This window comes from Felis catus, chromosome B1 (assembly GCF_018350175.1).
Source record: "Felis catus isolate Fca126 chromosome B1, F.catus_Fca126_mat1.0, whole genome shotgun sequence".
In the NCBI taxonomy this organism is placed as follows: domain Eukaryota; kingdom Metazoa; phylum Chordata; class Mammalia; order Carnivora; family Felidae; genus Felis; species Felis catus.
Window position 1 is genome coordinate 104,016,897 of NC_058371.1, and position 24,108 is coordinate 104,041,004.

The following is a 24,108-nucleotide window of genomic DNA, read 5'->3' on the forward strand; positions in this document are numbered from 1 at the left end:
CTTGTATTTACATGGGTTAGAAAGGAAAACATTTTAACCTGATTGTATATGAAGCCAGTGACTCACTTTTGAATCTCCATCAATGACACTTGTTGGCCTTGTACTTTGTCCAAAAAGTTTTTTATGTGCAAATGTAAGGAATAAGATAACATAGAGTGGGGACTACTGGAGTCACTTCCTTTGGTTTTGATCAGTGGTCTTTCAAGTGGGCTCTAGGAGCCACTTGAGGAGTTGGGTGTTCTGGGTATGTGGAAAGAGAATCAAGAGAGTGTGGTTCTAGGGCCTCACTCCAATATCCTGCCCCCTAATTCCCAGGGAGTTCTCTGTGTTTGTAAATCACAGGAATGTTTCTCTTGAGCAAGTACTATTAAATAGTCCAATTAAATTTGAAAAATTGCTTTTATATTCCCAAGCTAATTCATTTAAAAATAAGATGTAATTACTACAAATAAATTAATTATGCCATCGAATATGAGATTGCCTGAATTGCCGTGTACAGATTATCTTAGTTGGTATCTATAGAGAGGTGACAGTCTAAAGCAAAAGTTTGATTTCATGGAGTAGGGATTAGTTGTGCAAGACACATTTTCAGGCTGACATGAGGATGGGGAATGTGGCATCCCGAGAGACATTCCTGGTTTTACAAGGGTCATGCAACATTTACATCTGTTGTTTGAAACAACCACACCCCAAGTCTCATTCTTGCTTTACACAATGAGTGTTCATCACATGAACACATCACCCTTCTTTCTTCTCCTCACCCCACTCCACCAAAATCTCATGTGTCATCATAAAGATGAGACAACGAAAATGTTTACAAGTTGTTAATTTATTAAATTCTGTAATGCAGCTGTTGACATAATGAAAAATTTTCAAAACTTACTGGGAAGAAATATGGATGTATATCATCTCTGCATGTCTTCTTTTCCATGGCATATTTCTGAAAAGATTATCAGTTCCTATTGCTTAATGGCCTCTCCATGTTGCGAATGGAAGGAAATAGTTTCAGTTGATAATATATAAAGTCTTTGATTAGGGAATTTCCAAGAAACTTTTTTTTCCTAATGAGAGAGAAAATGCAGAAGCCAGGTTTGCACGTTAGGTTAGTTAAAAAGCTGTATGAATATATATAAGGCATTTATAAGAATGCCTGGCACCTAGTGCTTTTGTTACTTGTTATTATTACTGTTCTGCAGATTGGCATACATATTTAGAAGCTATGTCCATGCAGGTTGGGATGCTAGATGGGTGTTCCATTTTTCTGATGAAACAGGTCTTGAAAATGGTGATGGAGGGAGTGGGGAGCAGTGTTGCTGGTAGGAGTATAAAATGTGGCAGCCACTGTGGATAGTTTGAAGGTTCCTCAATAAGTTAAACAGAATTATCATATGACCCAGCAATGCCACTTCCAGATATATACCCAAGAGCAATTAAAAACATGTTCATACAAAAATTGATACACAAACGTTCACAGCAGCATTGTCGATAATAAGCAAAAAAAAAAAAAAAAAAAAAAAAAAAAAGGAAACAACCCAAGTGTGTATCAGCAAATAAACAAAATGTGGTATAAGAGCTGGAGACAGTGGGAAATGGAGAGCGACCACTTAATGGACACTGGGTTTGCTTTTGGGTTAATAAAATGTTCCAGAACTAGATAGTCATGATGGTTGCACAATAGTGAGAAGGTACTAAAGGTCACTAATGTTCAATGTTATGTGTAATTTACCACAATAAAAAAAAAATGCTAGTAAGTGATAAGTCCACATATGAATGGGGTTTAAAACATTCGCATTTTTTTGCTACTAAATCCTAGGGAAACTTTAGCACAGAAAATAACCTTTAGTAATTTAGCCATAGATGGACTGATTTTGCTCAGAGGATCATAGTAATGAAGAATAAGTTTTCTAGGAACTAATTTAACATATTACAATATGCTAATATGTATAAAGAAATAAAATATTATGGGTGTTTTTTCCTAAAAAGATATTCTTATTTCTAGGCCAAGATAGTTCCATCCAAATGCCAAATTTCTTAAGTACGATTTAATTTGAATGATGATGTTTCTTTATATTTGAATAGCACTTGCAGGGGCAGGAACACTCTGAGGTAAAATTAACTTTTTCCAGTTCTGGAAACTGAAACTCAGAGTGGTTAAGCAACATGCCCATGATCGCATAGCTTGCATCACATAGTTACAATTAAGCATTTAGATTAGAAACCAACCTTTCCTCCCCTTTAGGATCTATTTCCCATTATTGTAATACTGCTCGTAAATGAGCAGGGTCCATCAAAAGCTCGATTGTGAGGAGAGTACAACTTACACATGCAACCACATCAATAATAACTGGCTGCTGCTATTTTTGTCTGAATGGTGATCTTAATAGTTTGAGTTTGATTTTTATTCCCATTTCTTAAATTGCAGGTCTTCTGAACTAAAGGAAAAATGGTGCTCTTTCCTTCAAAGGTATTTTGTCAGTATACATATTTTAAATCTTTAACCCATGATAAGAGAATGCAAATTTCTTCAAAATCATGCCCTCAAACTCTTCTCCTTCTCCTTAGTATTATTAGACTATTCCAAATAATTTCTTATTTAGATTTACCCTGGCTGCCACCACAGATAATGTGCTCTCATTTCTATGTATTTTTTTTGAAGTTCTGGTTATTTTTTATGAAGTTCTGGTTATCACTCTCATCTTCCCCTTCTTTCCAACCTAATGATTGGAGCTAACATTATTCTCAAAACATACATTTCCTTAAGTGCAGATTACTCACTGATTGTCAAAGCAACTGCTAATTCCTGCCCTGGGGCCCAGGAAGGGGCTGGGCCCTCCAGTCTAGGTAGGAAAGCTTTGACCACTGGATCTGCTGCTCAGATCTCACATCATGACAGCGATCTGTTGTTTTCTGAGTCATGTCTCATTTTCCTGAAATATTTTTGCATGTTTTCTTCCAGCCCATAATTTGATTTGGCTATTTATTTATATGCTTTTTTGTTTAAATGTTTATTTATTTTGAGAGAGAGAGAGAGAGAGACAGTGAGTGGGGAGGGGCCGAGAGGGAGGGAGAGAGAGCATCCCGTGAGCAGGTTCCATGCTGTCAGCACAGAGCCCAATGCAGGGCTTGATCTCACGAACCATGAGATCATGACCTGAGCCAAAATCAAGAGTCGGATGCTTAACCAACTGAGCCACCCAGGGGCCCCTACATGCTTTTAAAAAATGACACAGTATGTTGAAAATATTAGCAACATAGATTGATTTGAAAGTAAGCTAATAGCTAATTCATCCTACTCAATTTGGGTTATTATTGAATTTGATTAGGTACATCAATCTAGCCAAAGAGAAGGACCAGCCAAAAAGCATTCCCCTCCAAATCTTCACTGGAGACATCGAGAACTGTGGCGGTGTAAGTGTTTTTAAGACTAAAAATTAAATTCCAAGTTCCTGATTCAGACAGAATGAAAGAGATGGAGATGGAGGGGTAGATAGGGAGGGAGGGAAGGAAAAAGAAATAAGGAGGTAGAAAGGAGAAAAGAAAAAAGAGGAAGAGAGAGTATTTAAAAAAGTGCCATGTTGGAAAATGGATTTCCCTGTCTACACGTATGTCTTTGTATACATAAAAAGTGACTTAGGTAATATGAAGCAAGAGGAATCCATGCTAGCTACAGTGCATAAGCATGAGAAAATATTGCATGTTAAATGCCCATAATATTTCTCTGAATCCTTCTAATAGCAATTACAGTGGCTTCTAGTAAAGTGATTTTCACACGCAGGTATATCTTACTAGAATTAAAACATTTTGTTCCAATGGTCACTACTTATGTACAGAATGGTTTGGATTGTTTCCACAGTTCTTTTTTCCCCATGATGTTTTATTTGGTATGATTGTAAACTTACAGAAAAGTTGCAAAAATAAAAATAGTACAAAAAACACCCCCTGTACTCTTTACCTGGATTCACCTATCAGTAACACTTTACTCCATTTGCTTTACCATTTCTTTTCTTTCTCTGTCTCTATTATGTGTATGTATACCCTTATTTTTGAGGCTCATACAACACCATGGCCCTTTATCCTTAAACCCAAGTATTTCCTAAGAATAAGGGTATTCTCTTCTATTACCACCCTGTAGTTATCACCTTTAGTAAATGTAACATTGGTATAATGCGTTACCACGCCATTAGTGTTCCCATTTTGTCAGTTGACCTTGATAACGTCTCCTTTCTAGTACAGGATCCACTCAAGGGTCAGGTATTACATTCAGTCCTTATGTCAAATGCAGAGGGGCTTTGAAAGGTCTTTCGTTCCAAGGAATATCAGGATTGACTTGAGCTCAGAGGGATGACACTTTTAAGGGATGAGCATATTTCTATCTCACTTTTTTTATGCTACTGGAGAAAAAAAAAATCAAACCAATTGCCCCAGTTATTTGTATAAAGTTTGATTTCTGAAATTGTAGTGCAGTAGCCAAGACATTTACAATGATATTTTTGGGTATTTTTAAATGACACTTTTTTTTCTGTAACACTTTATAGTAGCTCGAGATCACACAAAATAGTATTTGAAGGTGGAAAAAGATGTAGTTGAAGACAGTTACTTCCTGGCCAAAGGAAAGGCCATGCAAATATTTTGATCTGTTTCCAAGCACCAGATAGATGCACTGAATGGAGAGGAGAGCAGAGACACAGCAGAGCACATTCTCGTCTCTGCCCGCTTTGATTTCAACTGTGGGAGTGGGTTACACTCAGAATGCTTCATGGAAAATTACTTTGAAATTTTTTAAAAATCAACTTATGTATAATTTACACAAAAGAAACATTTCTAATGGTCTTCATTCATTCCTAAGATCCAAGTTTCCCCCTAACACAGTTTCATTTCATCCTAGAGAAACGATCCTCAGCATTTCTTGTTGTGCAGATGTGGTGTAGGCAGATTTCCTTCTTTTATCTGAAAATGGCTTTATTTCACCTTTCTCTTGAGAGAGAGATTTGGGGATACAAATTGTTTGCAAATTGTTTCCTTTCAGCCCTTTCAAGGTTTTGCACTCTCTTTTCGTTTCTGTGCTTTCGGATGAGTAGTCTGGGGTCATTCAAACACCAATCCTCTGAAGGTGATTTGTCATTTTTCTTTAGCTACTTTCAAGATTTTCTCTTTATTTTTGGTTTTTCGTAGTGTGGCTACGAAGTATCAAAGCACGGTTTTCTTGAATCTGTCCTATTTGGCATATTCTGAACTTCTTGAATTTATAAACTTGTCTTTCATCAAACTTGGGGACTTTTAGTCATTATTACCTCAAATATTTTCTTCCCCATTTTCTTTCTTCTCTCCTTCCGAGATTTCAATTATATGTGTATTAGACCCTTTCATACTGTTCACAGGTCCCTCAGACTCTGTTAATTTTTTTCAATCTTTCTTTCCCCTTTTCTTCCTCAGACTGGATAATTTCTATTATCTATTTTCCAAAATCACTGACTGCCATTTGTCGTCCCCATTATACGATGTTCCCTAGCCAGTAAATTTTTTCTTTAATATATTTTTCAGATAAAAAAAATTCTATTTTTAAATATATTCAATTTCTATGCTAAGATGCATCCCTTTTTGTGTATTGTGAGCATATTTTCATTTGTATCATTGAGCATTATTGTAATTGCTGTTTTTGCCTAACAATCTGAATATCTAGATCACCTCAGAGTTGGCTTTAGCTCTTGAGAATTGATCACATTTTCCTGGTTTTTCATATGAGAAAAGAAGGCAACATTTCCCTTTCTTTTAAATAATTTCAAAAAACAGTTTATTTCTTTAAAAGTTATTTGTTTATAAAGAGCTCTATCTACTGAAATTTGTGTTTTGGAGAACATATGACACGCAGGAAAATTTACATACATCCTTGGAATTACTATTTGGAACACAGTGTGTTCCTTATGCCTTGAAAACCATTATCTGGCAGACCAAATAAATTAAGGAGTGATATTAGCATTTCAAAAGAGATCTTTTTTTTTTTTACATTAAAAAGATTTCATGGGAGACTTGTTAAGTTGTATTGAAAGGTTTTCAGACATCTTAAAAAATAGCAGAACCATTACTTCTAATTAAATCTCAAGCTAAGACCCAGTCAGACTTTTGAATCCTCCTAGATAATTTAGCATAGGAAGCCCCTTACATTCCTGACTTTGAGTGCTCTGATCTCTGCTGCTGGGTTCTAAACATTTTTTTATACTCCTTAAAGCTACAGGTAGTTTGAAATCAATGAATGCTTTTGTTTATAAAAGTCTGATTATCAACTTTCATGGCCATCTGACATATCAAATAATTGCATTCCATTCATAAGAAGAAAAATACAATGAAAGGCCAAGTAATGAATTATGAAAGGGTTTCTTTTAACTCTGTTCTTAGTATTTTTAAGGCCTATGAGTGTCCACTTGTGCTGTTTGCCTTCTTTAAGCACTCTTTATCAAAGGACATAGGCCTCATTGCCTAATAATATTATATATTGTCTTCTTGGTTACATATTGTCTTATTTTAAAAAGAATTTTTTTAACATTTATTTATTTATTTATTTATTTATTTATTTGAGAGACAGAGCATGAGCTGGGGAAGGGGACAGAGAGAGAGAGGGGGAATCACAGATTCCGAAGCAGTCTCCAGGCTCCAAGCTGTCAGCACAGAGCCCGATGCAGGGCTCGAACCCATGAACCATGAGATCATGACCTGACCGGAAGTTGGCCACCTAACCGACTGAGCCACCCAGGCGCCCCTCATATTGTCTTATTTTAAAATGTCTTTTGGAATTCAGATAGTCTTATAGATAATATCTCAGAATCCTATTAATCCCTTTCAGGTAATTTTCTGTAAACTGTTTTCCTAGTTTTGTAGAGCAGTTTCTCAATGTAAGGTATGGTAGAGAGCTATTATAAATAATAACTCACTCACTGGCAGAGTTGGGAATGGAATGTAAATTTCTAAACTTTTCAATCTCATCTCCTAGACTCCTTGGTTTTATTTGTCTCAACAGATTTCAACAATGAAAACCTTAGTAATTATGATGCCTGACACAAAGAAAGTACTGACCAAATAGTAATTTTTTAAAAATGTCTTTTATAGCTAGTTCTTATTCTGATTTTGCTGAAACTGAGTGTGTAATTGCAAATGAATAAAGCCATACTATAAAAACACAACTCAGGAAGAGAGAAAAACATCCAGCTCCTCTTTTTTAAACTATCCACTCTGCTCCATTTTGGAACTAGCTTTATGGAGCTGAGGATCAGCCCATGCATCTTCTTGGGATTCTCAGTCTTTTGTTTGTTTGTTTTGTTGCTTAAGCTGCTGTATTTTGTGTGCCACAAATCCTTTAAGAGAAATATATGTTTTACTGCTTCCCACTAGCTTCATGTTATATAAAGAAATGAAAACATAATTAAGAGTGTATGCTTTTCATGTGCTTTATTTTGTCATTACCTGAAAGCAAGCTTTGCCTTTAGAATATGGGTAATAATTTGACAATAATTAGTCACATGGTTTCAATTTTTTTCAATTTATAGCAATTTTTCTTTATTTCTTTTCTATAGTCTGTAACTGTAACAGTGGCAAATTCAGACACAGCGAATGACATTATCAACATGTCACTACCAATGCTAGGAATAACTGTAAGTTGCCTGCAAACTATTTTTAGTTAAAAACCAACCTTGACCTTTGAGATTTGTGTGTGTGTATGTGAGTGTGTGTTGTGCATCTCCCATTATAAAGCAGCTGATTATTAAAGATATCATAGCCATATTTTGCCCCGAACCCAAATTGAGAAATTGAAGGCAGTGAAGCTATATACATGGGCGCTCTTCTGGTATTTCCATTTTCAATTTTGTGCAAATTCAAAATCAGAGCAAAAAATTGGGCTATAATTTTAGAGTGCTAATAACAACATGCAGTTCACTGTATACATTCTATACATAGACAGTAAAATATTTCAAAATTTCTAAATATTTCCTTCTCTAGTGGACTCTTCTTTCTGTGTCATCTTTCCTGATTCCTCCCCATCACTATTTACCCTGGTCATCACGCAAGGACTCAATCTCAGTTTAATGAGTCTTAAATTACATGTTTTGCTGTAAATGTTGACATGAAGACCACATGGCTAGAAGCTACATCCCCTTGATATAGGTCCTAAGGATGAGACTGCTAATGCCCCTTCGGAACTGGTAAAGAAGACAAGTTCTGACTGAGACCATGGATCTGGGGGCATCTGTGTACACATCACTTTCATCCAGTTTTGGTTTCAGCTCCTTACGTTTTGATGGGGCTAGTATGAGTTGCTGATTTTTTTTTTTTTTTTGATGAAAGAAATGGGTACATATATATTTTTTAATTTTTGTAATGTTTATTTTTGAGAGAGAGAGAGAGAGAGAGAGAGAGAGAGAGAGACAGAACATGAGCAGGGGAGAGGCAGAGAGAGGGAGACACAGACTATGAAGCAGGCTCCAGGCTCCAGGCTCTGAGCTGTCAGCACAGAGCTCGACATGGGCTCGAACTCATAAACCACAAGATCATGACCTAAGTTGAAGTGGGATGCTTAACCGACTGAGTCACCCAGGCACCCCAGGGTATATTTGAGGGGATGCTTTGTAAGGGAAAAGAGAGGGTGACAGTCAGGTTGACAAAACTGAGGGAGCACTTATAAAGCACAGCTTCTTATATAAAATCCTCTGTAAATGTGAAAGTGTCTTGCTATTGTGACATGACATAATTACAAGATTTGTATTGAAATTCTATCTGAACCAATGGTATAATAAAAGCCCTTAAAAATTCAGGGCAACCAGAATTTGGCATAAGAACTCAATTATTTCTGTAAAAACAAAATTTAATAATACATTTGAAATAAAATTGAATTGATATGTAGTGAGTAAAACACATCTCTACATTGATTTCTAACAATGCTTATGATTGTGTATCATACACATCTTTGTATGATATATACACCCTGCATAAGAATTAAATCTTGGAAAGAGAGTGAGTGGTTTTAGAGATGAAGTTGGGAAGACTGATTAATGATATTGTTCATTTTATTTCATGTTTATGATTTTCCTTTGCTTGAAGTGACCCATCTCACTAGACAACAATTTCCATTTTAATGAAGAACTGGGGTTATTTGTCTTATGTATGCCTGATTTAAGGGATTCCAACATAGTGTTTCCGAACCCTACCTTAAGAGAAAAGATTCTTATTAGCTCTTACTTCCTATTTGCAATACAATTTTGAGCTGATTTAACTGTGTGTATGTGTGTGTGTGTGTGTGTGTGTGTGTGTGTGTGTGTGCTTGTGACTCTTTCCATACCTCTGACCCTCCTCAAGGCAAGGCCATGATTTTTAATCAGAAGTCAAAGACAAGCATAGTACCTATCATCAACAACTCCATTTCAAACATATTTTACTTTATCCTCCTAGAAGACTCTTTAAAATAGTTCAGCAATCTTTATAATTTAGACTTGTTAGTTTCAAGTGGGATTTCCAATATTATTGGGCAATAATTCTTCACAGAGTAATTGTTTTCTGCATCTGATTTGTTCTCTAGGTTAGAGTTCTTGTCCCTTCTCTCCCTGTAGTGGGGCTTGACTTCACTTCCTATCTCCTCAAAGCTTCTTGGGCATTTGTCTGCTCAGGGCTGTTGAGCTATTATGGCCTTTCAAGTTACTTTGCTCGGGAATCATCATGGCAGGGTGTGTGGCTCTCTGGACAATATGCTTGTCTGTGCAGGGACATTTGGAGGCAAAAGCCAACATTATCCAAGGAGTCTAGAGACAGCAGAAGGCAGGACTTCTGAGATTAGACTTTTCCTCCTTGGTGAAGGGGCACAACTGTGGTTTCTTATGCCAAGGGCCACCCACAAAGTGAGGGCTGGATTGTACTGTGGTTCTCCAGCCTTTATCAAGAAATGACAAGAATCTGAGAAGGTCTACTGGAGGCTGTGAGGGGAACAAGTGTTGTTAACTCAAAAATTGCAGCTACCTCCATAGACCAAATAGCATTTATACTGGCCCTAATTCTTTCTTTTTCAAAACATAGAAATGCTAAGAAAATGTGTTCTTCAAGTACTGTGAAAGATTTGTCGTGATGCATAATCTTTTTGTTTCCAAGGGCTCTGAGAAAGACTATCAGCTGTGGGTCAGTTCTGGCAAAGGAGAAGCCCCACAACCACTAATTGGTAAGTGTCAGGGACAATCTAAGATGGGATTGAGTAGGTTCAGAATTGTAACTCTAAGTCTCAAGGTAATGATTGTTCTGTCTTTAGCTTAAATACCCTTAAAAGTGAAAATCACATGCAGTATTCACTCATACATTTATCAAATAATTCCTGGGTACTTACTCTTCAGCAGGCACTGATAACATCTCTTCATTCAGCAGCTTATGGTCTAGTTGGGGAGAGAAATGTAAATTTTTCTTCTCTATCTTTTTTTTACCTGACAAATAGACATGTATTGAAAGTTTTTGTTTATTTATTATTTACTCACTTATTTACCCACTTACTTAGGTATGAAATCAAAATGGATTGGAATTTCTTTTTCCCATACATTTATTTTTCATATTTCAGTCTTGAATCCATTTCCTAACTACTAAATAGCCTCTATTTTGAGAGTCCTCTAAAATCCAGTCATGTCTCTGAATCCAGGTATAAATATGTACCAAACACTTGTCTTGTGCCCATAAGTTTTTCAGTATAATAAAGAAAATGAGATAATCACATTTAAACTCGTCCAGTCTTCACTGACTAAACCACCTGTACTTTGCTGTTTCTCAAGCTTTTTCCAGCATGGTTCTTAAGGTTGTTGATAAACACATTGCACCTCTCCTAAAATAGTGATTAGCATGAGTGACCTAAAAAAGAAAAAAAGAAAAGGAAAAAAAAATCTTTGGATTAGCAAATTTATTCAGTGTTTACCAGAAATAGAAAAATTAAAACAAGAAGACAGGATCTGTAGCAGACCTTGAAGTACAGTAATGTATAGCAATAGTGACAATGATTTCTGCTCGAAATCTTAGAGCATTCCCTCTTATATGCATTTTTTATCCTTTTAATAATCCTGTGAGGCTATTACTCTTTTTCAAGTGATCTAAAGAATATCTTCAACTGACCTGGAAATCTAAACAAATCAATTTTTTCTATGAAACATATATTCTCAGAGAATCACCAACCACATAGCTGACTCCACCATTTAATGTTTTTGTGTTAACGTTGACATCTTGCAAAAGTCGTTCAGCAATAAAAGGGGAAAAAATTAAATACTTAAATATATTTATCTTAATAAAGTGCATTGATTTAAGTAAAACAATGTAGATGATAACTTTTGAGACTTGGAACAGCTTCATGCATGAAGGCAGCTCTAAGGAATCCAAAGAGCCTGTCATTCATGATGATCCTTTAGCAGCATTCGAAATGTGTTTCTTAACATGCTCTCAATTCTCAATTGCGGATTAACTCCTGGCTATCTTGGTGATTTGGTTGTACTGCTGTCATAGAAGCTTCTTTTGCCTTAAAGGAGGGAAGTCACTGTGGTTCTTGTGAACCGAGCATTGACGTTTCATCTGTACCAGATGAAAAGGAGCAGCAAAAGCTCCCCAAGTTACATACAATAATAAATCAGAAATGACAGAAAGAGAACTTTCATTCTATTCTTAAAAACTGAAATCCATATCACAGCACAGGGTCTTTTGAAAGTTCTATGGAGAGGAAACAATTTAAAACATGAAAGAGCAAAACAAATCACTTGGCAGGCAACTGTTCATGATCTGGGGTGTGGTTTTCCACTTTGTAAACACTGTTTTGCACTTTGCTGCTGGGTTTCCAACACAGTACAGCCTTCCCTCTGATCCTTGCTTGCAGGACAGCCCTGGTAGGGAGGGTGGCAGTGGGAGGGAAGCACAAAGCATAAAGGCAACCCATCCCATCCCATCACCCTTGAGTAGCTCTGGCTCTAGAATTGACAAAAGGAAATGAAAAATCTGTTTGACTGATACCATGTGTGAGAGAATAGTGACCATAGCAAGTCTTAATACTGTGGCCAACTGGGACACCTGGGTAGCTCAGTGGATTAAGTGTCAGACTTCAGCTCAGGTCATGATCTCACAGTTCATGGGTTCGAGCCCCGCATCGGGCTCTGTGCTGACAGCTCAGAGCCTGGAGCCTGCTTTGGACTCTATGTCTCCCTCTCTCTCTACCCCTCCCCCGCTCATACTCACTGTCTCTCTCTCTCTCAGGAAATGAATAAATGTTAAAAAAAATTTTAAATACTATGTTCAATTGTTCAAAAAATATTAATCACCAATTTTTATTAATATATTTACTCATATCCTTATAAGTTTGTGGGTAAGCATTTCAAAGGATGAATGTAAGACTCAGAGGGGTCAAGTAGTTTGCCTAAGATGTATAGATCTAGTTAGTGTCAAGGCAGAAACTAGAAGGCCTTAAATATTCTCAGATGGAAACAGCAAAAGCCAACATTGTGCAGAGCAATGCACTGATGAATCTATGTATTCCAAGCAAAGGAACATGATTTAACTTTTCTTTTCTCTTTTTAAAATCTTCTCCTTGACCACCTGATTTCTGCAGCGTGTCCCCCATAAGAGGGTATATGGTGTATATGGGTATATGGGAGAGGAATCCCCAGGAGAATAGCAGCATATACCAATGTGATGCATACACTCATGTTAAGGTAGGTTTGATGACAGCCATCAGCACCAGCCTGAATTTACATTTAGACTTTTCTCCATTTAGGACATGAACATCCCTATGGAATTAAAATGAGCCATCTTCCATCTACTCCACTGCTGCCACAGGGACCAGAGGCCTCCATCTCTCCTTCCACCCTCCAGGAGCCCCTCCTTCCAAAGGAGGGGTTCCCAGAGATGCAAGGCCAGTTCATCCTGAAGCTCAGGCACCCAGTGCAGAACCAGCAAGGGAGAGGTGAGCCCCTTCCCTTCCTTCAAGTGCCTTCTTTTAGCTCATATCTCCACTCTTGAACACAAATTCACGACACAGAGCTTATTCTCCGTGTGGGGGTGGGGAGGGACAGTATAGGCAAGAACCCAATACCCACCCAGAATCAGGCTTAGAGAAACTCCCAAAGGTCTGAAATCAAGACCTGACTCACTTCTCGGAAGGTCGTTTGTTTTAATTCTTCTAGGTAGACCCTTACTCTTTTCTCTGTATCCCCAGAGCACTTTCCACATAGTATTGTGTGTGTACACATCTGTGTGTCTTCTTAGAGCACAAGATTTTTATGGTCTAGAAACATGTTTTCCCTATTCCAGGGTTTTGTCTAGTATCTCAGGCCATCACAGGAGGTGTGATGTCTAGTCTATGTGGCTTAAACACACCTGGAACAGAAGAACTTCAGTGGAGTAAAGAGTTACAGAATTGAATTGCATTTATTCTGGGCTTAGGCTGAAGTGGCCTTGGGTTCTAGTTAGAACTGAACTCTTAATTCTACCCTCACTTGCCACGTCTGTTTCAGACCCATGTCAAGACTGGAACTAGATGATCTTTATGGTTAGGGCTTTTTAATCTTCTGTCTTACTATTTTTCCCTACCATGCCAATATTCCCTCATTGATATTTCATTCTCTGATGAAAATGTGATATTAACCTGAGAAGTACTGGGGTCAAAAAAGGAAGTATTTTTATTGTTATTATCATTATTCTATAACCTCAAAGTTTCAAAAATTTTATTTTTTAATATTCATACTCTAACTCGATCATTAGGAAGTGCTAACCCAAATCTTGCCAGTACTGTTTGAGAAAGAATAGATTTCTATCGAGTTAGCTTGTTTAATCATTCCCATATTTTTCATGTCTATAGCATATATTTTTATTAGTCACAGAGGCAACATGAACTCTAACACCAAATAATGTACATTACAAAAGGTCCAGCTAAGCCCAAAAATGTCTTTGAGAAAGTATAGGACTTCAGATATACTTGCTTTTTTGTTTTGAAATGTTTGTTTATTTTGAGAGAGAGAGAAAGAGAGAGACAGAGAGTGACATGAATGGGGGAGGGGCAAGGGGAAAGGGGAAGAGAGAATCACAAGCAGGCTCCACACTGTCAGTGCAGAACCCCACATGGAGCTCAGTCCCATGAACCATGAAATGACCTGAGCCAAAATCAAGAGTCAGATGCTTAGCCACTCAGACTCCCCATGTATTTGCTTTCTGTATATACTCACGGAGTAGCTAGATTTATGGCTTTGTATCAAGGGATACGACACTCTTCTTAAAAGCATTCTTAATTAAAGCTCCATAATGGAATATATTTGGATAGCTTTCCAAATAATAAAACTAGGGTACGAGTAGGGAAACCAGGTTGCATACAACAACTCAATTTATATATTAACTTGTATCTTAAGCAAACATTTGTACGTTTTGATGTACAGGAATCTCCTTCCAGATTTAAGAATGTATTTGCTTTCTTCCTTCACTCCTTTTAAAATGTCAGGGGTATGGACTTCAGGGTGGGAAGAGAGAGCCTTAGTTAGGCAAAGTGGTGGCATTCCTTCATGATTGCATACCTTCTAGAGGTTGCAAAATGAAACCGAGAATGGGAGTGAGGTCTCCTTTGGGGGGAAGAGACTGATATCTAGACTGCCCTAGGCCCTCTCAGCAAGGAAATTACTTTTATTAAGGCTGCCATGAGCCAAGCCTTGTGCTGAGCAGTACATTATATTTAGTTCAATGAGTTGTAGGTAGCATCATTTACGTTAAATTTGAGCAACCCGAAGCTTAAAGATTTTTGAGCAACTTATCTAAGTGGCAGAACCAGGATACTTCTGGTTCTTAGATCTGGTCTCTCTGATCAAGCACCAGGAGTGTTGCCACCCATGTAAGTGGACATGGTGATGCCCTCACTACATCCCAGAGAAGCCAGTGGATGGGTGTTTAAGGGTATTTGGTGAAATGTTGCTCATCTGTTTATCCAAGTTGTAACTTGACTTTTCTCTGGACTTTTAAAGAGCTCAGTTATTTAAGCAGATTATTTAAACAAATGTTAAGGTACCTTATAAGGAAAACATTGATAGCTGAGCAGTAGAAACTTTGAACTCAGCTTTTCCATTGCTGATCACCTTTTCTTTGTAAAGCTCTTCTTCTGCATGCCTTTGATAGGGAGTGTTGGATAATTAAAAACCATCTCCAGGTAGCTTCGTGGGGTGTCACAAGAAACACAGCCACCTGGGGGCGCCTGGGTGGCTCAGTCGACTAAGTGGCTGACTCTTGATTTCGGCTCAGGGTCATGATCTTACAGTTCGGAAGATCGAGCCCCAAGCTGGGCTCTGTGCAGGCAGCGTGGAGCCTGCTTGGAGTTCTTTCTCTTCTCTCTCCCTGCAGCTCCCCCTGCTCACATGCACTTGCATACACACACTCTTTCTCTCTCTCTTTCACAAAATAAATAAACTTGAAAGAAAGAAAGAAACAAACAAACAAACACAGCCACCTGGATAATCTTCCCACATAGCCAGCGTGTAAAGACTACTTCCCATGGACCCCCTCTCATACCCCCCGCCCCCGCATAAGTCATCCATGGAGATGGCTCAGAGTAGAGGAGCCTCAGGCTGGCTGAGAAGTGGGGTCAGGCAGATTGTGTCATGAAAGGCAGATCTTTTTGATCAGAGACAGTGGAACATTCAGAAAACCAAAGAGGAAATCTAAGTCTGAGAGAAGACTCACTGTGAAAGCAGATGATTACCAAACTCTGCTTGATTTGAATACTCAATCTTTTTAGCTTTTAGAACTGGATCTGACACTTGAATCCACTGATCATACTTAACAAGAGGACACGAACAACTACAGGCTAAGTGCCTCATGATGCAGTGTAATAGGTAGTAAATGGCACCAGAAGTATTGACCCTGAGTCTGATCAAGTCTCCAGTTTTAATTATCAGTTTGCTGGATATGGGGAAGAACACAGTAGCACCATAAGGATGGTATTAGCCAATTTCAGAATGTGGAGAATACTACACAAATGACTCAATTTCCCTCTTCTAGCCATAGCAATGAACATGCAGTAAAACATAAATGGAAAAAAATTAAGGTTAATTAATTTCTACTACTACTGCTACTACTCACATTTCTTCCTTAGGTTCAGGCCAGAAGACAGTTAATCCTTTCATAAACTGGGCCCTTAGGTGGGGCCCCAGAGCTTGCCAGGACAGCCAGTGCACAGCTCCACCTTCTGCAAAGCCAGCACAGCTCTTCAGAGTTTCCCTCATGGATGTGTGTGATAATGACCACCTGCCCTTCCCCATTCTGGTAGGTCTCATTTTGGTCTCTTGTTAGCCCTCCTGAGGAGGGGGAGCCCTGAGAGGCCAAGTGTTCTCATCCAAATCTACAACCAAATGGAAAAATAATTAGCCAGTTCCTGGATTTGGCTGAGAAGCTTTGTTTCTATTACTTCAAAGAATAAAATCTGATTTAGGTACTGCAAAGTCATGAGGCAAATACAACAGGAAAAGATAACTCTTGTCCATTCTCCTTGTTTCCACAAAGACCCACATAGGCCTGTTCAGACCAGCCAAAATATGGACTGTGTGCATGAATCTCTGAGAGTCTATCTCATCTTTATATTCTCTTTTCATTGCCTTCCTGAGCTCATGTTAGTCTCCTTCAGCTGAGTCTACTCAATCGTACAACTCAAAATATCTCACGAAGCATAGTGACTCATCTTCTGGCAAATATGAATCTGTTAATACAGAATATGTCAAATGAAAGCCACAGACTTTGGCCTGTCCTATCTCAAATTGGTGTACTGAATTGTCAATGTTAACATTTACTGAGTATCCAGGGTTTCTCTGAGCACTACACTAGATGTAGGGAATGTTATGCTACATATGAAGAAATTTATGATGTTACTTACATGGTAAGTACTACCCCAGTCCCTGCATTACAGCAAATTTAGGGGGTAGCTATGAATATCATCATCCCAACTCACAAATGAATTAGAAAAGCCTCAGTAAAAATGTATGTGCCCTGGGTCACACAACAGATAAGTAGCATAATAGAGTTCAGATCCTTTATATTACCTGGCTCCAACCCCTATTATCTTTCTACACTGCAGACAGAGGACATGAAGGTACAACTAAAGGCAATGAAAGACTCATGGGAAGGGAATGTAATCAGAGAAGGAGGAGAGAGTTTTTGAGCCTGATTTTAAAAGAGGGAAAGAAGGAGAAGAAGTAGGAATGGAGTATACAGTCACTTAAAGAGGAATAAGCAAATGGAAAATGAGTGTGGCAAAGAGATTCCCACACTTGGGGAATAGCATGTATGTAAGGGAACAATGGAAGAAGAATGGAGGGGTAGGAGAGAGAAGGGTGATTCTACAAAGGCCTTGACACAGAGACTAACTTTTTAAAAGTATAAATTCACTGAAAAGGAAAAAATCTGATTAAAACAAGTGTTTAAAATGGTTTAGTGTATGACTGTAAAGTGTATTTTTGGGTAGACAATATATTTAAAGACGCTGAAAAAACAAATCCAAATTTACTTTAGTCCTTCCAGCTCTAAAACACGGTACGGTCACATTCCCTAGCTCTTTCAAAAAGGAGGCAAGCTTGTGTTCTGAACTTATGGATATGAAATGTCATGTACTTTTCATTTCTTTCTATAGGATATGCTTTGCTTTATCAATCAAAAAGGGCCATTCACAGAAGGCATCTTCAGAAAATCAGCCAATATGAAATCATGCAGAATCCTGAAGGAGAAACTAAATTCTGGGGACAAAGTGAACTTGGACAGTGAATCTGTTCTTGTGGTAGCATCTGTCTTAAAGGTAGGGAAAGTTCTAGCATTATCTACACATGAGTAACTGAAGCTATTATTGGTGTCCTTCATCATGATTGCCCAAGAACCATAATAGGCATAATAGATTAAGTATCTGACAAACTGAAATACACGTCACAAAGTCAAAATTTAAGGAAGCTACTTTAGGAGTTAAAAACCCCATATTTCATCACACCCCACCCTCCCCACCTTCACTCCTGAAGACACCATGCAAAGTACTAATACTAGTAATAATAAATTTCAAAAATATACGCTTACACACACAGAATATTTACCAAAGCAAATGTCCTGCTTTTGATGACTTTCTCACCACCCTCATAACAATGAAGGCAAAGTTTCCAAAAGAAAATTCATATTAAACATTTGAAAATAAGTTTATGATCAAAAAAGGCTCAATGAGGCCACCAAAATGTCTGTCCACTTAATCACTCTTTCCCATGTTTTTTAATGTGTTGTACTTTAAAAGCATAGGAACGACTTTACCAATTGTGCCTTTCACCTTTACCATCCTTGGCATCCTTTGTTGATATTTGTCATGTTTTATCCACCATCCCAAGGTTAAAACTACATGATAACCATTTCCTGCCACATGCCTCTTCTTATAAATTTAACTTTTAAACTGGGTGCAATAGACAAAATTAGTTTGGAATTCTGAAAATTCAATGGATTTACACAAAAAATAGATTAATTTTGAAATGCTACAGCTAAATCACAAGTACCCAGTTACATTTCTATAAGAGGAATAATAGAACAGAGAACGAACTTAATCCATCTTGACACTTGTTAACAGCTCTGAACAAAAATATGTTAATGTAGTAATGACTACAAACAAGTTACTAAAATTATCTTAGAATCTCAGTCACTTTTGGTCTTTCCTGATCCCCCATTAATGTTTGACCATATGATAAATAGAAATAGTCCAGAAATGACTTAGCTACCACAACTACACTGGGGCCATAGTAATATATACCAGTAATATACATAGAGGCATCAAGAAACAGGGGAAAGAATGATGATACACCAGGTATGCAAATAGTAAGATGAGTGTTGCCTTGCTTTTCTACCAAGAGTTTGTAGATTCTTTCCTATTTCCATGTTATAAGCACAGACTAGGAAGAGGGTGGCCACTTTTGGATATGGTTCATAGACATTTCTAAAGTTTTTTCTTCCTAAAGTTGACTGATCTTGGTGGAGAATCAGGCTTTGCAACCTCGACCTTCATAATATCATGTCAAACTAACTGGAGAATTGGCCTAAACTAGAAAGGAATATATCACAAGGATGACAATGAGTTTGCCATTAGACTGTCTACTTTTATACAGTTAAGAAAAGGAAAAATGATGCAAGTATGAGAGTAGCATTCTCCCAAGGAGCACATACACCTCAAGTCAGAAGACTTAGTTCTTTCCTGATATGTATGCAAGAGCACACATGTGTGGTTTTTCGTTTGTTTGTTTCAGTACTTTTCTTGCTAGAATTAGGAGCTAGCACTGTGTCTAAAGAGCTAGCACTGTGCTATTTGCTATTTGCAAAAATGGGTATGTGTATTTCTGTACAAGAAGCAAATAGAATTTAAGATGGTCTATCTCTGGACCTGTCACTTTGTAGTAGTTTGTTAAAATGTACACAAAAGAGTAAATTACAGATGATAGAAGGGAGCTTTATCTTCATTTCTACCAAAGCCTAGGCTCTGCTTTTATGCTCTTAAGTTTTAGTTGGGAAAAAATCCAAGCACTGCTTGTGTGTGTGCAAGTCAATGGAGAGTGAGAACCGAGCTCTGTGTGGGTCACAGTTTGGGTATCTGTGAAGGAATGGGGACTGAACTCAATTTTTCAACTAAATGTTTTCCAGTATATATTTTCTATAAGAATTATATTTATTTACTTATTTATTTTTATGTACATAAGGATTTTCTTCGAAATATCCCAGGAAGCATATTTTCATCCGATCTCTATGACAAATGGCTTGCTGTTGCTGATCAAGGGAATGAGGAGGAGAAAGTAACTGCAGCCCAGAGGTAATGATGTAGTAATTACTCTACTCTGGGCATGTCTCAAAAATACAACCAACGTACTATTAGAAAAATATTGGCTTATAGTTATAGCTTTGTCCACTAAAATAATGCCAAAGAGTTTCAATTCTTCACACCCATGGAGGCCAACTTAAAAACAGAGGCATGCCTTAATGCTATTATTGAATTCTTATGTTTCTCCTGATCTTATTAATGTGGAATCCCTGACCATGTTATATCTTCTGAATATATGAAACTGGTAGACAAAATCCACTGATCTAAAAGGGCTGCTCCAGCATCAACTGCCAGTGATACGAACTTCAGTTTGTCAAACATTTAACCAGAGAAGTTTTATCTGGTTCAGGAACTGAATTCAGTGAAACATTATTGTATACGTTCATGCCTGGCACTCCGTTACAGTGGGTTGTGTTCTAGATACACAATGAAGTACTCTGCTCCCTGTCTTTATATTTCCAACTTCCTAAGTGAAATGACTTGCCTTATTTAAAAGTGCATTTTTCTAACTTTAGGCTGTTAGACCAGCTGCCAAGAGTGAATGTTGTTCTCTTGCAATACCTTTTTGGAGTGTTATACAACATTGAGCAGCATTCCTCATCCAATCAGATGACAGCTTACAATTTATCAGTGTGTATAGCCCCAAGCATTCTTTGTTCATCTAATTCCTGCAGCTTGGGATTAGAAAGCAACTTCATAAAAAAGGTAATGAGAGCTTTCATTTTTATCCTCTGCTGGGTAGAATCCCTACTTTGAACCTGAAATTTGCAGTAGCAACTCTGATGGATCAGTTTCGTAAAGTGCACATTTTTGTCATGCTGCCCTGAAGAGGCAGGGTCCATTGTCTTGCTCTGGTGGGGTATGGCAAGGGGTGTTGTTAAGTGGGGAACTCAGAGCAGTTGAGTGGCTTTGTCCCCATCCAGGAGACTAAACACTAGATTGCCTGAACAAACCAGAGAGGAGTGCCATGATACAACAGAAAAGAGCCTGGGCTTTGGAGTTTGACAAGTCAAGGTTCAACTTTTAGCCTAATCCTTGACGGACATGTAACCTTGGGCAAAGCCATGGTTTCCTCAGTACACAATGGTGACCACATCCAGTTCCTCTGGTCATTACTGGCACCTCTTAGGTGGCTTGGGCAACATGGGCACCCATGGCTCCAAATACATCGGCCTTCCTCTGCCAGTTGTGGTTCATTTAGAAAAATACATGGCTACTATTTTGCCTCTGCTATGTCACAAGGAAACTGGTAAAAGATTCCAGAATATCCTAATGGAGCCACAACATGCTTAATAAGATCACAGCTCTTTCCCAAGCTCACCCAGAAAGCGAGCGTGAAGCAAGGTGATACATGAGGAAGTACTGCAGTTAGACAGACAGCCATGTTTTCTCTCCAGCTGCATGAGTTTTCCTTCACAAAAAACAAACAAACAAAAAAAAAAAAAAACACAGAAGTCACTGCTTCCTAAGTTTAAGATACTTCTTCATTTAAGAAGTGAATTTCATAAGTTTTTGTCAATGCTTTATTGTTTTATTTTTTTAAGACTTATTTATTTATTTTGAGAGAAAGAGAGAGAAAGAGAGCAAGGCAGGGGCAAAGAGAGAGAGGGAGAGAGAGAATCCCAAGCAGGCTTCTCACTAGCAGTGCAGAGCCTGACTGGGGCTCAAGCCCACAAACTGAACCATGAGACCATGACCTGAGTCAAAATCAAGAGTCAGACGTTTAACCGACTGAGCCACCCAGGCACCCCTGTCTATGTTTTATAAATTTTAATAAGATGTTATATATGTCAGTTATAGCTCAATAAAACTGGAAACAAATTTTTTTGAAAAGAAAAATTTAATAAGGTAGGTTATACTTTGAAAATTATCCTAGTTTTCAAGATGTAACCATTGATATCAAAATGTTAGCTATTAAACAAGGTCACAATTATAACTTTAGCCCACTTTTGAACAGCATTTTAAAATCTGTACCCAAATTATATTGGAAAGTATCATAGTTATTACTTAGAGAACTCTGCTTTCTATATGTTTTTATCAAGTCTGAATTTTTCCTCAGAATTCTTTCACATTTTTTGTTAGATCCAAGATTCACATACAAAATGTGATTTGTAACTATGCCATTTGAAAAAAAGTGCCTCATTTTTGTCTTTTTGTGTTACAGGTTTCTCTTGTACAATTTCTCATTGAAAACTGCCTCAAGATATTTGGGGAAGACATCACTTCCCTCTTGGGAGAGAGCTCAACGAGCTGTGATAACAGCGAGAATGCTGCAGGTACCGTGAATAATTTAATTGGCTTTGGTAAGAAACAGACAGCAAGGTTGTCAGGGTTCATGGGAGATGCTTAGCCAGTGCTGTTCTGGAGCCCAGAGCACATCCCCAGGGCAATGATTTTCATCTGCGCCTTCTTCCGAAGTCTGGTTCACAGGTCAAGGGAGGTCTCACCCTGTTGTGAGACCAAAGAAAGGATAAGATGAGGTCTCTGGCTTCAAGAAGTTTCTAGTGTGGATCATGATAGCATTAGGAGACATAATGGTATGATATAGTGTTTGGAAATTTTTTCAAACAAAATTTTAAATGGGTCCTGTATATATATATTATATTTTTATATATGTAGTTATTATAATACATAATTATGTATTTATATTTATAATATATAAAATATAAAAATATTTATATATTTTACACATATATACATGTGTATATATATGTGTAATATACATGTAGATATAAAATAGATGTGATTTGGTCAAAAACAGAGTGAGGGGCACAGAGCACTGCCTGTTTTATTCCCTCCTCTTTCCTTTTTCTGCCCAGTGATCCCTGAGGCACCACAGGATTCCAGTGCTCTTTGAAACAGGTTGGAAATAACTGGCATCATTGAGAAAAAAGGACTTGACTTGATGCTAAACAGCCTTTCCAAAGTATAAATTCCTGTGCCCCTGTTTACCAACTATGTTACCTTTGGCCAATTATACTAGCTCAGTATCAGTTTATTCATCTCTAAAATGTGGATGGGAGCACCTGGTGACTCGGTTGAGCATCCGACTTTGGCTCAGGTCATGATCTCATGGTTCATGAGTTCGAGCCCCACTTCGGGCTCACTACTGTCAGCCTGTCAGCACAGAGCCCAATTCGGATCCTCTGTCCCCCTCTCTCTGCCCCTGCCCCCCTTGGCTCTCCCCAAAATAAAATAAATATTTAAAAAATAAGTAAAGTGTGTATGAAAATAATGTCTAAATCCTAGAACTGTTCTAAAGATTAAGTAAGATAATGGATGCAAAATAAATTTGTAAATAAGGAATTAACAGGGCTAGGAGAAGTTCCCCTGAGACTAGAGCTAGTATTATTTTGAGCCTAGTGAGTCACAGCTACCTGGCGGCAGTCCATTTTATAAGACTGCTTAATTTTATATATATTTATTATATTTCTTTAGGAAAATACATGTCTTCAGGAATTACGATGAGTCTAGTGTCAGGTCTGAGAATGTACTTATATAAGACAACTGTGTGTTTTTTATTTCATCAGTGACAGCACAACAACCTCTTGAATCCAAGCCGGTGACGGTGATAGTGATTTACAAAAAGGCACAACTGCAGGATAATACCAAGACTTCATCTGGCATGGATCCACATAGCCACCTGTCTACAGTTCTCAAAGTCACTGAAGACTAGAATCTCCATAATGACACTTGATCCTTCCTTTTCCTCTATTTCATATAAAATAGGAAATATAAAGAACTCTTTTTCCAATGAATGAAAAATGAGCCCCTTCCAAGGCCCCAGTTTATCCCATTTGAGTTTTTCTTTTCCTTGATCCCATTTATCCCTATTGAGGTAAGCTTCCCACAAAATATCTCTTCTATCTTCAATGCCTACCACATCATATTATATATTTATTGTATTGTTTTGCATTGTATAGTTATATATTAATACAATAAAAATCACTCCCTAACTCAGTGGATCAAATGACCATTTTATTTACTTATGATTCATATTATGAATTCCATGTATCTAATGGATTCATATTAACACTTCAGTGGAGGCCATCTGAGCAGTTCTGTCTCCTCTAAGGTCATTTGTACACTTGAACTAAGCTTGCAGTTCATCTGGAGTTAACTTATGTGTGTGTATATTGGTGTTGACTCTCATGTGGTCCCCATGTCTTCAACAAGCTAGCCTGGCCTGCATATGATAGAAAATGAGCTTCCAGAAGCAAGAAGCTAATGTGGGAGAGGACTGTGCAAAGGATCATGTAGAAGACAAT

The 24,108-nt window shown here is 37.7% G+C and overlaps 1 protein-coding gene across 2 annotated transcripts in view; it reads left to right on the top strand.

Moving 5' to 3' along the window:
- Positions 1 to 23,800, top strand: part of LOC101093602 (rho GTPase-activating protein 20-like) — a 27,124-nt gene extending 3,324 nt beyond the window's left edge. For both annotated transcript variants that reach the window (XM_023252845.2, XM_023252844.2), the window contains exons 4-14: positions 2,423 to 2,464; positions 3,324 to 3,408; positions 7,566 to 7,643; positions 10,126 to 10,192; positions 12,761 to 12,949; positions 16,115 to 16,284; positions 17,642 to 17,803; positions 19,722 to 19,831; positions 20,356 to 20,545; positions 22,005 to 22,116; positions 23,371 to 23,800. In XM_023252845.2, the coding sequence (XP_023108613.1) occupies positions 2,423 to 2,464; positions 3,324 to 3,408; positions 7,566 to 7,643; positions 10,126 to 10,192; positions 12,761 to 12,949; positions 16,115 to 16,284; positions 17,642 to 17,803; positions 19,722 to 19,831; positions 20,356 to 20,545; positions 22,005 to 22,116; positions 23,371 to 23,516 (1,351 nt within the window). In that variant the 3' untranslated portion in view covers positions 23,517 to 23,800. The remainder of the gene's footprint in view (positions 1 to 2,422; positions 2,465 to 3,323; positions 3,409 to 7,565; positions 7,644 to 10,125; positions 10,193 to 12,760; positions 12,950 to 16,114; positions 16,285 to 17,641; positions 17,804 to 19,721; positions 19,832 to 20,355; positions 20,546 to 22,004; positions 22,117 to 23,370) is intronic.
- The last annotated feature ends 308 nt before the right edge of the window (positions 23,801 to 24,108 follow it).